Raw genomic sequence first — 18,000 nt, forward strand, 5'->3', positions numbered from 1 at the left:
AGCTAACAAGCTCTATCTACTGTAATGAATCAGTGGTACAGATGCTTAGTGAAAGCTCACTAACCATTTTAATTGCGAAGAAGTCAGAGGACGATAAACCTATCATCACTGCTTTGCCCTTTCACTATCTGCTTCTCTTGTAAACATAATATACAATTATTTCCCAACATCCTAACTAGACCTCACAGTGGACTTGCAGTCAGTGTCGCTGTCAATTTGAGAGGTGAGATCTCAGTAAACGTCTCAACACTTTGCTGAGAGACTGCAGCAAACCTCCCTCAACCTCACTGTCATGCTCTCTGAAACCGTTCCCCCAACCTCACCGTCATGCACTCAAACCGTTCCTTCAACTTCACCATCATGCACTCAAACCGTTCCTTCAACTTCACCATCATGCACTCAAACCGTTCCTTCAACTTCACCATCATGCTCTCTGAAGCCGTTCCCCCAACCTCACCGTCATGCGCTCTGAAACCGTTCCCCCAACCTCACCGTCATGCTCTCTGAAACCATTTCCCCAACCTCACCGTCATGCTCTCTGAAACCGTTCCCCCAACCTCACCGTCATGCGCTCTGAAACCGTTCCCCCAACCTCACCGTCATGCTCTCTGAAACCGTTCCCCCAACTTCACCGTCATGCTCTCTGAAACCGTTCCCCCAACCTCACCGTCATGCTCTCTGAAACCGTTCCCCCAACCCCACCGTCATGCTCTCTGAAACCGTTCCCCCAACCCCACCGTCATGCTCTCTGAAACCGTTCCCCCAACCTCACCGTCATGCTCTCTGAAACCGTTCCCCCAACCTCACCGTCATGCTCTCTGAAACCGTTCCCCCAACCTCACCGTCATGCTCTCTGAAACCGTTCCCCCAACCTCACCGTCATGCTCGCTGAAACCGTTGCCCCAACCTCACCATCATGCTCTCTGAAACCGTTCCCCCAACCTCACTGTCATGCACTCTGAAACCGTTCCCCCAACCTCACCGTTATGCTCTCTGAAACCGTTCCCCCAACCCCACCGTCATGCTCTCTGAAACCGTTCCCCCAACCTCACCGTCATGCGCTCTGAAACCGCTCCCCCAAAAATCATTACAACTGGATCACCCAAGGGACCACTACTGTAGCTACCTCTACCTGACCCTTGCTGTTGGTTTTAGAATCAAGAAATGAAAAGGTAGAATTAGTTTGCCCGGAGAAATAACAGGTGTGAGGGTAAACCACTCTCTTTGGCACACACTTCCTGCATTCATAGGCCTTTGCATCTGTCATCTGGCATGTTGTCTCTGTATTGTGAGTGACAAGATCTAGGTCATCTGGCCTTAGATGGTTCAATAAAATGATGGTGAATTATAGTGTGCCATGTTTCTATTCTTGATCTCAGGGCTTACATGCCATGTAAATACAGTATGTACAGTACTACATAATCTGACATTCAGATTTGGTATTCACACGAGCACATTCTAATGGTTTGAGGGCTTTTAAGAGTACTATTGCATGTACGTGCACTCAATAGTCGTTCATTTTTGATTAGGAGACATGATACGAAATAATTTTCACCCCGAAGGTGTGTTTTTATTGCTGTTTACATCGTACATCTCACAACTGATATGAAATGAAAGCAAACATGAAAAGAGTTGACAGAAGGCTGTCTATCTGTTTTGGCCCACTGTGTGTGTGTGAATGTGTATGTGTGTTTGAGTGTGTGTACTGTGCTAGGCTTGGCTGGGGTATCCACTCTCTACCAACACCTCCCACACTCCTACTCAGTCCAAAAGACTAGTGCTGCTGGATCACAATCCAAGAGGGATCCCCATAGGCCCAGGAAAGAGAGTCCACATCTTGTGTTCCAAGTTTAGCCACTAGTGTCCTAGAAGTGTTATTTTCCCATGTTGCACTAATTATCAGCCCAACACAACAATTTCTCGCCATTTCTGTTGTATTGTATAGCCAGTAATTGATAAGAAACATGTTCCATCTATTAACATCAATCTTAGATCCTTCTCAATCATAACAGGTCACATGATGATTTTGTGGACCCACGCGACATTGTTGTGAATTGAGGACCGCTCAGCCTATTCCTGTCCTTGTCTTTCCTCGTGTCCTGATCGAAAAAAAGATCTTGTTTGTTTACATTAACATGTCAACGCCTCTGTCGGATCAGGATCGATGTTAGCAACTCTAAGCTTTGTCTAATCTATGATTAGCCTTTGACTGCCAAAACGAACTTTGAAGAGCGATGTTTAGTCTGAAGTATAGTACTGTAGACGTTCCCACCGCCTTTACAGATGTGTCGTCCCCTTTGAAGTTACCTGTCATTTGATCAACAAATGCAACTTAGTTGATATGAACTATAAACCTTTGCTGGGATCATAGAGAATAACCTCTAAGTGTTATTGAGAATTACTAGTATTTTGTCTTCGGAGCTCTGTAAAGGGAACGTTATAAGATTATGGGATTAATGTAATTTCTAAGCGGTGACTTAATTGTATTGTTCTCTAAACGTACGCTTTGTTGTAGCAGACAAAGCATGCGCTTAGTCACAGTTTAGTCATCCCAGAAATCCTAGACCCACTCCGATTTACCGCCCCAACAGATCCACAGATGATGCATTCTCTATTGTACTCCACACTGCCCTTTCCTACCTGGACAGAAGGAACACCTATGTGAGAATGCTATTCATTGACTACAGCTCAGCGTTCAACACCATAGTGCCCTCAAAGCTCATCAATAAGCTAAGGACCCTGGGACTAAACACCTCCCTCTGCAACTGGATCCTGGACTTCCTGACGGTTCGTCCCCAGGTGGTAGGGTAGGTAACAACACATCTGCCACGCAGATCCTCAACACAGGGGCCCCTCAGGGGTGCGTGCTCAGCCCCTCCCTGTACTCCCTGTTCACTCACAACTGCAAGGCCAGGCACGACTCCAACACCATCATTACATTTGCAGATGACACAACAGTGATGATCACCGACAACAACAAGACGAGGAGGTCAGAGACCTGGCCGTGTGGTGCCAGGACAACAACTTCTCCCTCAACATGATCAAGACAAAGGAGATGATTGTGGACTACAGGAAAAAGTGAGAGCTTCAAGTTCTTTGGTGTCCACATCGCCAACAAACTAACATGGTCCAAGCACACCATGACAGTCGTGAAGCGGGCACAACAAAACCTATTCCCCCTCAGGAGACTGAAAACATTTGGCATGGGTCCTCAGATCCTCAAAAGGTTCTACAGCTGCACCATCGAGAGCATCCTGACTGGTTGCATCACTGCCTGGAATGGCAACTGCTCGGCCTCCAAGCGCAAGGCACTACAGAGGGTAGTGCGAACGGCCCAGTACATCACTGGGGCCAAGCTTCCAGCCATCCAGGACTTCTATACAAGGCGGTGTTAGAGGAAGGCCCTGAAAATTGTCAAAGACTCCAGCCACCCTAGTCATAGACTGTTCTCTCTGCTACCACATGGCAAGCGGTGGCGGAGCGCCAAGTCTAGGTCCAAGAGGCTTCTAAACAGCTTCTACCCCCAAGCCATAAGACTCCTGAACATCTAGTCAAATGGCTACCCAGACTATTCACATTGCCCCCCCCCCCTCCCCTCTCCACACCACCGCCACTCTCTGTTGTCATCTATGCATAGTCACTTTAATTAACTCTACCTACATGTACATCAACTAACCAGTGCCCCCACACACTGACTCTGCTCCGCTTTAATTACTTGTTACTTTTATCTCTTATTCTTATCCGTATTTTTTTTAAACTGCACTGTCGGTTAGGGGCTCGTAAGTAAGCATTTCACTGTAAGGTCTACACCTGTTGTATTTGGCGCACGTGACTAATACAATTTGATTTGATTTGATTTGAGTTTCCGGGCCCACAAAACAATAATTATCATTTCACTTCCTATTTCTACTTTCATCCATGACCTGCTGTGGACTGTCAGCTCTAAAATGAAAAGGTTAAACCTTCATGTTGCTCTTAATTATGCTGCATTTGGCTGCCTTTTAGAACATGTGTGTTCGTTTTGGCGGACACCTCCTCAGTGCCAGTTGCAAATCCTTATTCTATGAAGTTTCCCAGTGTTGTGTTACTTTACTATTGAATTGAGATGTAGAGAATGATGCATGGTAGGCAGCAGTAATCTAATCTTTGGCAGAGACGCTCCAGAGGGTGGGAGATCTCACCATGTGATTGGAGAATTTATCTCAATAAAGTGGCAGGTACATTATCAAATCTCTGGCCCTGGAGCAACAGTCACACACACGTGCAGGCAATCACATGGGAACACGGCACATGCAGACACGCCCGCTTGTGCATGCCCCCACACGTCCGCACACATGGACACACGTGCACACGTACAACAGAAACATACTCACGTGAACAAAGATGTACTGGCGCACACATTCATGCCAAGAGCACTTTTAACCCCAAAATTGATACAAAATTAACTAACACAACAATGGCAGACACAGTAGCAAAGAGTTAAGTCACATAAAGCATTAGCATAACATTAGACATATGATATTCTGTATATGGCTGTATAGACTGTATATGCCCCCAGGTTTTATAGCAATAACAGAGACACTATGATTTTCCCTACTGAAGGAGAAATGCAAACAATGCCCCTTTTCTTGGTATCCGTGCAGGCTTCCTAGCAACACATGCAACTGTTTTCACAACCCAGCTCACTTCATGTAAAGCCAGCCAGTGCAGCTCTTCCTCGCAGACTAATGGCTGGATTCTTTAAAGGGCAGATTACAGGCAATGAAACCCCACCTCCCACCCCTCATCCACTACCACACCAAGGAAGTCTTCCATGGAAATGCCTCTTTAGATTGGAGTCAACAATATGCTCCTAACTGGCATCATATTAATATTTAACTGCAGTGCCAAGCACCAAGGGGCACATTCTCTCCCTGTGGTTTGTCTTATTCTTACTCTTTTTTCAATATGGTGGACTTTTTTGCTTGAAATGCAGTTTTGCTGGCATAATTTCAGGGGCTTTGTTTTTGTATTGCAGTGGCATTCAAATGTTTTAAATGAAATAGGATATCTAACTAAAACCTGCGGCGATGCCCTCTATTTCATCCTTTCCTGGATTATATTTCATATTTTAGTGGTTTACATTTTGTGTTTCGGTATAAATAAAGATGATGTTAGTACATACCTTCTTTTTTTTTTACAACTTGTTTAATCTCGTAAAGTGATCAGCATATAGGCTACATTGCAGCACGTGCGATTATTTGTATCCCAGTTCAATAAGCGCTTGTGTTGATGAAAGTCAAAAATATACATCAAAATCAAAACCCATTCCATTCTATTACTTTGCATAATGGAAGTCTATTCCGCTATGAAATGTGTTCATTATGTCCTCCTGCCATTTATCCTTTCTGTAATTATTGTTTAAGAAAAACACTGCAGACTGTTCCCAGATGAAGAGACAGAATCAGTTAGAATTCGTGGAAGTAATCAATCAAAATGTCCAACCTCTGAACTTCAAATGTCAACATATCAATGTTATGAATGGTAGATTGCTGATTTGGTCCAATTACTGTGTCAGACCACATTACAATAGATATCATACGCGTGCTATCTGCAAACAGCTCTCTCCCTTTCATTGAAATATGACTCAGTGAATTGTGACTAATTGTGGTAGGATTTACTGTTGGCTATCTGGTTTACCTTTCCTGTGTTCTCATAAAGCACGCCTGTCAGAGCTGCATGATGGGCATGTTAAATATCACTGCAAAGCAGGCGGGACACTCCCATCCCTATCCCATTATTTAAAGGTCACTGACTGCCCCTCCCACAACATCCTGCCTCAAACTGGGGCAAAATAACATTTGGGAAACAAGATAAACTCCCACAACACACATAAGAGATCCATGTGTTAGTTAGAGTGTAGAGAAAGAGGTGTTTCTGTAGAACATGTTGTTTTTATGGCGTTTGGTGCTTTAGTGGCAGCTAGTGAAATCATAGGACGTTGGTTAGCATGCATAGGGCAACCTTTATGCCTCCGGCAGGTTGCTGAATTGATGGTGGATTTTGAGCGTCAAGGAAATTGTGAGGTTTTATTGATTGCGTTCTTACTGTTATTGACAGCTTGGACAGATTTCCAAGTGGTGCATGGACCATTGCGTTTGACCTTTTGAAATTTGTCTGCTGTTGAATGCGTTGACAGTTGGATTTTGACACACACACACACGAATGGGTGGTTTGTGCAGAATGCCAAAAAATATCTTGTCACTGCAGGAGTGACAAATGAGTCTGTCTCCTACAAGCTGCAGTGCAGTATTCCACCTTCGATTTGTTATTGATCACCGAAGTTAGTGATTTAATTAGCTGAATCCAATGAGATGACTTGCAGATGGTAACCATGACACTAAAGGTGGCATGGCATCAATAATGACACAGAGCCTGCACGATGTTTCCTATTTGTGAAATATATAATTAAATGGAAGAAACTGTTTAACATTGTATGGGATAAATCGAAAGTCTGCCTTAGAGTTATGTGCAGTGATGTATGTTGTGCAAGATGAATCAGAATCATCAAAAAGCCCTTTAAACGATGGAAGTGTCATTGTGGTATTTCAGCTAATGACATTCAGGTCAATTGTGAGAGGAAGAGCTTTAGTCAATGGATTGTAGCTTAGCGAAACACGGCCAAGGGCACAGATCACACTGAACATAGGGTTGGTAATTATCCATGAATGTTAAGCAGCTCAAAGTTTTTCAGCAGACATTAAGTGGTAGCCTCTGGTCTCTTCCTTCTATTCAGACATATTTTTCTCTTTTTTATTATAACCCATGATTTACAATTTGGTGTTGTTTATTTAAAAAAAGGGCAATGTTCATTTGTTCTTTCATTTGGGGCGGCAGGTAGCCAAGTGGTTAGTGTGTTGGACTTGTAACTGTAAGGTTGTAAGATTGAATCCCCGAGCTGACAAGGTAAAAATCTGTTGTTCTGCCCCTGAACAAGGCAGTTAACCCACTGTTCCTAGGCCGTCATTGAAAATAAGAATTTGTTCTTAACTGACTTGCCTAGTTAAATAAAAATACAACATTTGGAAGTGAAATGAAGTGTCTGGCCATACTTAGTAATTTAAGAACTTATGATGCATTCTCTTCAAATACAGACTTCTGTACTACCCCTTAGGACTATGTGGTCTCTCTGAAGGGATACACAGTTTGACCTTGTGTAATGCTCATCAGATTGTTTGCAAGCTTTTTGACCTTTTAGCTAACTAATTCCTCTACTGGGTTTAACAGGAACTCGACATGGCATGTTCAATGTGTCGACGTTCATCTCTGCCAAGGGTTATGTGCAATTGTATTTAAGAGGGCCTTCTGTATTCCGTTTCACTCTGTGCTGCAACTGAACTTTATTAGGAGTTGGGTATGGTAGTTAGGGGATACAAAGTCTTTTGCTCGCTTTCATTTTACAGTTCTTTTTGTAGCTTTGGCCATCTGAGATGTGATTGCTCTTTATTTTAAGCGGTTTTCATAAAGCAAACCTAATCTGCTCATAATAACACCTGTCCACCCTGGTCCTGACATTCTGTAGAATGACAGACATTTTGAGTGCTCTATGATACGCCTAAACCAGAAGTAACGACAGGGATTTCTTGGCAATAGGACCACCACTTTAACATCTGTCAGACAGCAAGGACAACTCAAAATGATCTCTGACCTTGGCTGTAAGTAGTTCCTGTCTTAGATGGATCAATAACAAGCAAACACAACCAAGTGTACAGCTCTGTGTGACACCATCCTTAGTGAGGATGACCCTGTGGGAACCAAAACATGTCTGTTCGTTAATGAACACATTGGGACAGAGAGATCCAACTGACTTTCCAACAGTTGGGATATAACACTTTTTACTCCAGCCTAATCTGCTGCTTAGAGAGGGAAGTATATGCACTTGAGCCTACGGGAGATCTGTTAAGGCTCTTGGACATTGTGTGAAAATGTTCAAATCTCCCCCTGAGTTATATATTCAAGCAATAAGGCCCGAGGGGGTATTGTATATGGCCAGTGTACCAAGGCTAAGGGCTGTTCTTAAGCACAACACCACGTGGAGTGCCTAGATACAGCCCTTAGCCGTGGTACATTGGCAATATACCACAAACCCGAGGTGTCTTATTGCTATTATAAACTGGTTACTAACGTAATTAGAGCAGTAAAAATAAATGTTTTGTCATACCCGTGGTATAAGGTTTGATATACCACAGCTTTCAGCCAATCAGCATTCAGGGCTCAAACCACCCAGTTTATAATTTATGGTATACTATTCAGACTGTTGATGTTAACTGTTGATATACTAAATGTTAGTTCTGTACTTCATTGTTTCATCAAGCACAACGCCATAACTCAGACCAACATGGATGATATTGTCCTACAATGATTGAGGATTAAAGAGCTGTTTCACATTTTTAACAGCATTTAATGAGAGGATGGTCAGTTTGGCTTCCATGGCACGTAGCTACAGCTCCAAAATGAATGTGTTTCATGCCATACTGTCTTGAGTGCCAACAACCTAATCACTGCTAAGATCCCACCGCTCACACCATGTGTCGAACAAAACTTCAAAGTAAGCTCCTTTTGCTATTGGTGAAATCATTTTGCTAGGGTTTCATTTACTCAGGCAAACAGCATATAGGGATAAGCCTTGGGAATGCTCCAGATAGTTTACCCCCTGCCTCTTTTGTGCCCAATACCCCAGACACCCCATTTCAAAAGGCTATTAAATGAACCCAAATCTGATCGGTAGCTAAAGGATGCCCAGACATCCCCTGAATCACAACTACAGTGGCAAGAAAAAGTATGTGAACCCTTTGGAAATACCTGGATTTCTACATAAATTGGTCATAAAATTTGATCTGATCTTCATCTAGGTCACAACAATAGACAAACACAGTCTGCTTAAACTAATAACACACAAAGAATTATGGGTTTTCATGTCTTTATTGACACACGGTGTAAACATTGGCAGTACAGGGTGGGAAAAGTATGTGAACCCTTGGATTTAATAACTAGTTGACCCTCCTTTGACAGCAATAACCTCAACCTAATGTTTTCTGTAGTTGCGGATCAGACCTGCACAATGGTCAGGAGGAATTTTGGACCATTCCTCTTCACAAAACTGTTTCATTACAGCAATATTCTTGGGATGTCTGGTGTGAATTGCTCTCTTGAGGTCATGCAACAGCATCTCAATTGGGTTGAGGTCAGGACTCTGACTGGGCCACTCCAGAAGGCGTATTTTTATCTGTTGAAGCCATTTTGTTGTTGATTTACTTCTGTTTTGGGTCGTTGTCCTGTTGCATCACTCAACTTCTGTTGAGGTTCAATTGGTGGACAGATAGCCTTACATTCTCCTGCAAAATGTGTCTTACCGTAGACTGATGAACATCAAGGCTTTTAGAGATACTTTTGTAACCCTTTCCAGCTTTATGCAAGTTAACAATTCGGTCTTCTGAGCTCTCTTTTGTTCGAGGCATGGTTCACATCAAGCAATGCTTCTTGTGAATAGCAAACAACAATTTTGTGAGTGTTTTTTATAGGGCAAGGCAGCTCTAACCAACATCTCCAATCTCGTCTCATTGATTGGACTCCAGGTTAGCTGACTCCTGACTCCAATTAGCTTTTGGAGAAGTCGTTAGCCTAGGGGTTCACATACTTTTCCCAACCTACTGTGAAAGTTTAAATGATGTATTCAATATACACAAGAAAAATACAATAATTTGTGTGTTATTAGTTTAAGCACACTATCCTCGTCTATTGTTGTGACTTAGATGAAGATCAGATCGAATTTGATGACCAATTTATGCAGAAATCTAGGTAATTCAAAAGGGTTCACATACTTTTTCTTGCCACGGTATATATGATGCATGCGTAGTCTGACAGCAGGGCATTGATCTTGTGTTGATATAGGGGGAAATAAAACTGCCATGTGTGATGTGCTTTGAGGCTTCTGTCGACATGATGACACACTGATTGAAGCCAGTTCCTGCCAGCGAGATCAGCAGCTGAGCGAGGAGATGAGTCCACTAATAGGCTGTCATCTGAGGCATTTGGGTCTGATAATTGCAGGAAATGTTTCAGCCTGTTTCAGCCAGACTAGAGTTCTTCGTCCTCCACAGGGGGGCAATTGGTTCAGGGGTGCAACATGGGTAAACACAAGGCCCCCTCACCCGGATACCACTCAGCCAGAGGCGATCATGTAACACAATCAATTGGCTGTAGATGGAAGGGGTTGGTCTGAGGTGAAGCTGCACATTAGTCTCCTCTTCTTTCTCGGTTGTCCTGTGCTGTCACTAGCATGTGGATAACAGCAGCAGAGCACAACATGGTAACGGATTAGGTTGAGCTGAATGACTCAATGAACAACACTGCTACTAAGCCGCAGATTCTTTACTGTGATGAGGTTTGCTGTGGGGATAAAAGTCAGAGAAAGTTATTGTGTTTACGGCTGCAATGGAGACTTCATTCAGAGTAAAACGTGGAGCTGAAAGGGGAGCTATAGTAGAATAGCTGATGTACTAATCTTTCAGTGCATGAATTGTAAATATGCCGTATGTCTCCGTCGGCGGGTATGAAGGCGCGGTCTGGGTTCTCTATGACATTATTGGTCTCCATCGATCCGTCCACTGCGCCTGCTGGTGTGGGTTAATTCTACGTCCTGGTTGATATTTGTATGGTTTGCTTTTTCCAAATGATCAATAAACTACCGCCCCTAAAATAATCAATTTGCCATCAATTGATATACTGTATAGTGTACACTGTATCCACTTTACCATTTGATGTAAAAAATAAAATAAAAAGCCTAGTTCTTGCCTATTTCATAGTTATTTTAACACTGTCTGTGTTGTGTTCCCAAGGGCCATGGGGGAGATGTATGGGCAGTGACTGTGGCCCAGGTGGCAGCCAGAGTCGGGCTGTGTGGTGTGCCCACGTGGACGGCTGGACCACCCTCCACACCAACTGTGACCAGTCCCAGCGGCCTTCCAACCAGCAGAACTGCTTCCGTGTGTGCGACTGGCACAAGGACCTTTACGACTGGAAACTGGGTGCCTGGAACCAGTGTGTGTCCGTGTCAGCAAGAACCTTTGGGGGCATGCGGCCATACGTATGCAATGGGGGTGAGGAGGGCATTCAGACCCGGGAGGTGGGCTGCATACTAAAGTCAGACGAGTCTCTCGGAGACGACACCATCTGTGAGTACTTTGAGCCCAAGCCTCGACTAGAACAGGCCTGCCTCATCCCCTGCCCTCAGGACTGTGTAGTGTCTGAATTCACTCCCTGGACATCCTGCTCAAAAACCTGTGGAACCGGCCTAAAGAACCGGGTGCGCAGTGTCCTGGTGCCTCCACTCTTCGGGGGTTCAGCCTGCCCAAACCTAACCGAGTTCCAGACCTGTAAGCCAGGGCCTTGTAAGGGGCCTGAGGGTGTGTACAGCCTCAGGGTGGGGCCCTGGATGCCCTGTTCTCTCCCCATTTCCCGGCCGGTGCGGCAGGCCAAGCATAGAAAGGGTAAAGGGGGGGCCAGGGAGAGGCCTGGGGTCAAAGACCCTGATACTAGGGAGTTGATCCAGAAGAAACGGACCAGGAACCGGCTCAACAGGCAGGAGAGCCCCTTCTGGGACATCCAGGTGGGATACCAGAGTCGCACGGTGTCCTGTGCACACAGGAACGGGAGCACGGTGGGACTCAGGTAAGTGGCTCAGCGTCAGTATTTCAGGGTCTGGGGTAATACTGGTGCCTTTGTCTGTGTCTGTGTGCTGGTTGTCCTTTAAAATGGTACTTTTAGTCTAAATGGGCAAACCATGATATTTCATTGGTCATTGGAAACCATGCGTTTTTGTCCTTTCAGAACTGTAATTCATCATAGTGAGTTATCTCTTGGCTTGTCCTTAAATAAAACTCAATTTTAAAATAGGCACAAACCTGCCACATGTCTAAACAGGCCTTCGTAAGGGGTTGTTTTTTATCTTCTTCAGAACTGTAAGCACAGTATTATGTTGTGATGTGATGTACTGTACTGATATACAGTGGATGACAGGTAGGGTAATGGTTATTTGTCTCTGCTTTGCTGTCAAAGCAATGGAGCACTCCCACTTTCTGGTGTCTACTTTCAACGGTGGAGATGACAACTCTATATTCACTGGTGCTCATTCCGTGACAGGGATTGAATCTTAGCCAGTACTTTGTAAAGCACTTTGAAAAGTCTTCTGTGATCTTTGACTGTAAAAGAGCAGGATGAGTTTCACAATGTACATCATTGTGTTGGTAATGTTACATGTGCAGGTGAGGAAAGATAAAAGCATTTCAAATCAAAAAGCTTGATTACTAACAGTAATTTCAGTTCAACTTTTTTTAAAAGTACAGTTATTTTGCTTTTGACCAAATACTTTTTATGATAATCTTTCACATTAGGAGTATGGTTCAGGTTATCAATGATTCAGGTTCTTCAAATGCTATATCTTATATACAATATACAGTAGACAAGACTGCATGCGTACCCTTCAAGTAAACTGACATTTCCTTGGGCCCTGTCTTGGCTTGAGGCAAGTCCCTAACCCTGTCTTGCCTTGAAGCTCTTTCTTTTGCATTGAATGATGTCTTTGTTTTATGCTGAGTGACAATAACTTCAAATGTCAGCACGGTATCTCTCATCTTAGAATCCATGAGGTCTTTCATCTCTAGCAAGGAGAGCTACAGTCTCCGTTATATAGCCTTATATCCACATTATGTATGTGTTACATGCCACAGATGTGATCAATTATGTACTAAATCTATTAATTAATGCGCTGTTGGTGCCAACTTCTCAGCAGTGGCTGGGATCAAATATTTCAAAAGAACCGTGAAAACAAATCTTATGCCCTTAGGAAGGTAAATACTAATCTTTGACTTGTTTATTTCTGGTTCTGAAATATTCATCGTTGTTTTTGGCACTTCAGAAAAGTGGGACAAACTTCCCAGCAAACCCAAATTGTTTCTGTGAAAGTTCCCAGAACATTCGTTTGGTTGCGGCAATGTTCTCATAACACAAAAACTGTCCAGTTGCGATGATGATTATACAATGTTTGTATAAAACATTTGCCTGATGTTGCAAGAACGTTCCCAGAACGTTGTGGCAGTATGTTCTAAAAACATTACTGGTACATTGTGTTATTACATTACCTGGAAACCTAATGAGAACATTTGGGGGAATGTTCTGTGGTGGTTGTTACAGATGTTGTGCACAACATTTTCGTGAATGTTAAGAAAACATTCCAAGAATATTTCCTTTAAAACATTTTCTGAATAAAATAGACATTTTGTTATCAAAAACATTCTAAGTATGTTTTTGAGATGTCATCATCCTAATGTTATATAAAACCCAACTAGAACTTAATGAGAATCTTAGCTAATGTTCTGGGAATGTTCCCGGTTTACTGGGTTCTCTCTGAAGCAATATCCAACGAATCTAGGCAGTCGTCCTCTGAACATCTTGCTGACTTCATTTCCCATTTTGTTTGATGTACATCTGTCTTCGTTGGGCCACAGCTTTCTCTTGACTCATTAGACTTTGTTTTAGTCTGGTTGTAGAATAGTGGCAGGCTTTACATGTAATCATATGAAATCAGCATGCATGTGTAGGCTATTTACTGTAGGTTCCAACTTGCATGGTGGCCTCTGAGGTTTCCGTTTACCACCAGAAGCACTTCTAGAAAGTATCCCTTTACATCTCTTAGTTCAAATTTAAGTCTCCCATATGCTACCATGCTTATGTTTCTCTTTACTGGCCTCACTGGCCTTCCAAACATTCCACTCTGTTTTCTAAACTGTGTTTTCATCAAGGCGCTAAAAAAGATGGTTAAAAGATTTCTCCCAGGGTTTCACATTCCCTGACCCACACAGTGTTGTTGGCTTCAATTGTACCACATGTTTCTTAGCCAAAGCCTCGTGTAATGAGCATGTTTGTGTTCAATGTGGATATTCTACAGAAACCAAACTCTTTTTTGTGGAATTTCATGGAATTTCTTGTTGTTAGTTGTATAACCTTTAGTGGTTTTAAAATGAGAGTTTGAGTGTTTTTGAAATAATATTACGCCCTTATTTCAAGTGAAATTGTTTGTCTGTCCCCGATCTGTCTGAAGGAGATAAAAAATAAAATATGACTACTTTCAAGACTTCAAAACCCCCACAACAATGCAGAATATAATAAAAAGTTGACACAACCAAAACTTCAAATACTGAAAGAGATCGACTTGCCGTGAAAAGGGTCAATGGATGCTTTAAGGCTTTTTAAGCATGTGTGAAGTTTCATCTGAGTCAGGAAGCGAGCCATTATCCTCACTGAGTCACAAAACCTTTGTTTTAATTCCTGAATGTTTTTCACTGAGAACGAACTCTAACTGCGTGCCTTGTTGGCAGCACAACAAATCTTTGTCGTGACGTCACACCTGCAGGCCCACCACATCAAACAATTCATAGGTATCTTAATCTGTGGAGACAGAGGGGTTAAAAACACAACTCAGACTCTTTTTCAAGCGTTTTTCAAACCAGTTGCACTCGTTTCTAGCAGAAGTGTGAGAAGCTAGAGGTGAAGTGTGGCATCGGCGTAGTCTAAATTAGAGGGTTCTAAATGAAGCAGAGCTGTAATTAGCAGTAAAAGATCGTCAGCTGCAGCGCCTCAGGGGAAAGACGATGCACACTGCGGTGCAAGGAACAGAAAATAGTCGGATTTAATTCCTAATCATTTGAAGGAGCTTAAAGAGGCAGCGTTTATTCATTAGCTCTAATTGCAAGTTGAATGATTACAGAGTGATTGCTTTTGGTGATTGATCAGTTGTGGTTACTATTCTGATGCTTTTGAGGCACAACCCTTCAGACTTTATGTATTGTATTGTATTACATGTACAAAACCCCTCGTCTCATGGTCCTTTGAGACGGATTTGAACCAGCAACCAATTCACTACCTAAATGTGGGGCTTGCCAGCTTTTTTTCTGCATTGTTTATTAAGGGGTGATGATTCTGAATGAAGGGTTGAGTACTAGGGTTCAATGCCAGTCAGTTCCCTAAGGACTCTTGAATACAGCTTATTGCAATATGCTTAGTATAATGTACATTACTGTTCAAAAGTTTGGGGTCACATAGAAATGTCCTTGTTTTTGAAAGAAAAGCACATTTTTTGTCCATTAAAATAACATCAAATTGATCAGATACAGTGTAGACATTGTTAATGTTGTAAATGACTATTGTAGCTGTTCCAATGGCACGTTGTGTTAGCTAATCCAAGTGTATCATTTTAGAAGGCTTTTTAAAAGGCTAATTGATCATTAGAAAACCCTTTTGCAATTATGTTAGCACAGCTGAAACTGTTGTTCTGATTAAAGAAGTAATAAAACTGGCCTTCTGTAGACTAGTTGAGTATCTGGAGCATCAGCATTTGTGGGTTCAATTACAGGCTCAAAATGACCAGAAACAAAGAACTTTCTTCTTAAACTCGTCAGTCTATTCTTGTTATGAGAATTGAAGGCTATTCCATGCGAGAAATTTCCAAGAAACTGAAGATCTCGTACAACGTTGTCTACTACTCCCTTCACAGAACAGCGCAAACTGGCCCTTACCAGAATAGAAAGAGGAGTGGGAGGCCCCGGTGCACAACTGAGCAAGAGGACAAGTACATTAGAGTGTCTAGTTTGAGAAACAGATGCCTCACAAGTCCTCAACTGGCAGCTTCATTAAATAGTACCCACAAAACACCAGTCTCAACGTCAACACTGAAGAGGTGACTCAGAGGTGACTATTGCTTCTTTAATCAGAGCAACAGTTTTCAGCTGTGCTAACATCATTTCAAAAGGGTTTTCTAATGATCAATTAGCCTTTTAAAATGATACACTTGGATTAGCTAACACAATGTGCCATTTGAACACAGGAGTGATGGTTGCTGATAATGGGCCTCTGTACACCTATGTTGATATTCCATTCAAAATCAGCGATTTCCAGCTACAATAGTCATTTATAACATTAACAATGTCTACACTGTGTTTCTGATCAATTTGATGTTATTTTAATGGACAAAAAATGTGCTCGTCTTTCAAAAACAAGGACATTTCTAAGTGACCCCAAACTTTTGAATGGTAGTGTAGATTCTACTATAGTACAAGTATTAATACATTATAGTACATGATAGTATTAGTATCATGTACTTACATCCAGCTCATTGATGAATGACCCCTGGCTTCCCATTGTCTTCCGATAGGTAGTGGTGTCAATCCTACACAACCATCTATCTGACGTAAGACAATGTTCCTTGATGAGTGATACACTGCAATAGACAGGACAAAAAACAACATTCCACAAATTCAACCAACATACGCCAAATTCTACCTCAAAATGGACCTCAACTGACTTCGAAACCCACTGACCCCTTGTTCTAGGACCACCAACACACACAGGGCTCCCTCAGCACCAGCTTTCACATCCACTGTCGCAAATTGCATTCAGATCACAGACAGATCTCAGATTACTGACCTTGCCACTTCTGCTCTCGCCTTACCTCTGTGTTCCAGTCTGTGTCTGCCCTGGGACCTCCCTCTGACGGTCCAGTCCTGCATCCTCGCTAAGGACTGTAAACTGAGCGAGTGGGCAGACTGGGGCCCCTGCTCCAAGGCCTGTCTAGACCCAGACCCTGAGTCCTCCAGGGGCCAACGCTCCAGGACCAGACGAGTGCACCAGTTCTCCGTGGGGGAGGGGGAGGACTGCCCACCGCTGGAGGAGACAGAGCCATGTGACCCCCAGGGGGATGGAGTACTGCCCTGCGCCACGTGAGTGTCACTTAGTGTCATGAGGATGTGTGGCTGTATGTGTGGAAGTTATAGTTTTACACTAAATATATGATAAGAAATATACAGAACATTTATGGAAGGCCTAGAGCTTGAACGTGGGTGAAGGCAATGTTGTATTAGTGGAATTTAAAATAATAAAATGTCATGTCCAAATGTAATGTATTACACAGTGGTATCAGTGTGTCGAAAGATACTACCGTACATAGTTCAGGAACCTGACAGGCCTCCAGGAAGTTTTCAACAAATTGGAACCACTTAGTGCACTAACTTTCCGAAGTCTACTGGATTCTCACTGACAGAGGTGATACATTCCTCCTGTTGATTTCCCATTAGCTACTTCAACTAGCTAATTTGCTCTCCTGGGTGGCCCGTAGGAGTTGGTTTGTATGGGCCTGTGTGTGTGTGTGGTGGAGGAGAGAACATATGGAGAAAGATTGGTGTGTTTGAGCTTTTGCCAGACACAGACTCAAATGGAGTCTCTGACAATATTGTCTCTCCTGTAACCTGCCACGCAAACACACACACGCACAGATTGGCCTCATTGACATCGTATCCCGTCTTTACACAATCATTCCAATAACACTTGAGCTTTCCTGTTCCGATTCTGCAAAATACTTCAAAACCACACCATCTATAAAACTATCAGTCGTGACATAGCCTTTAAAATTGATTATTTCTAGGACTAAAATGTATCTTTTTGTATTACTCGTGTGTTACATGGATTGGAAGCAATTAGCCAAACACGGAGCTGATAGCAATTGAAGTTGTAGTGGAACGATAAGGATTAGTGTAATTCAAGTTTGGCAGCTGCAGCCTCAGATGCAGGTAGAACAGATCAACACACAATTGACAAATGTGTTTTTATAGCACAGACAGGTCAGGGATTTGATTAGCTAAAGAAACCTCCGTCAGATTTTAAATGTGTTTTGACAGCATAACACCCACACACCCATCTCTGTCACTGTCACAGTTACACCTGGAGGACTACAGAGTGGAGCGACTGTAGAGTGGACTCATTGCTAAGCCAACAGGACCGTCGGCGTAGCAACCAGACCGGCCTGTGTGGGGGAGGGCTCCAGAATCGAGAGGTGTACTGTGTCCAGGCCAACGCCGAACTACTGACCTACCTCAACAACCTCAAAGACAAAGATGGTAATGAGGCTTTTCT

At 43.0% G+C, this 18,000-nt stretch overlaps 1 protein-coding gene across 1 annotated transcript in view; it reads left to right on the forward strand.

Annotated features, from left to right (window-relative positions):
• The window catches only part of LOC106605193 (thrombospondin type-1 domain-containing protein 7A), a 99,303-nt gene that overhangs the window by 27,238 nt on the left and 54,065 nt on the right, over positions 1–18,000 (forward strand). The window contains exons 2-4 of the mRNA XM_045718411.1: positions 10,878–11,709; positions 16,557–16,811; positions 17,803–17,984. Coding sequence (XP_045574367.1) covers positions 10,878–11,709; positions 16,557–16,811; positions 17,803–17,984 — 1,269 coding nt within the window. The remainder of the gene's footprint in view (positions 1–10,877; positions 11,710–16,556; positions 16,812–17,802; positions 17,985–18,000) is intronic.

Source organism: Salmo salar, chromosome ssa05 (genome assembly GCF_905237065.1).
Source record: "Salmo salar chromosome ssa05, Ssal_v3.1, whole genome shotgun sequence".
Taxonomy (NCBI): Eukaryota; Metazoa; Chordata; class Actinopteri; order Salmoniformes; family Salmonidae; genus Salmo; species Salmo salar.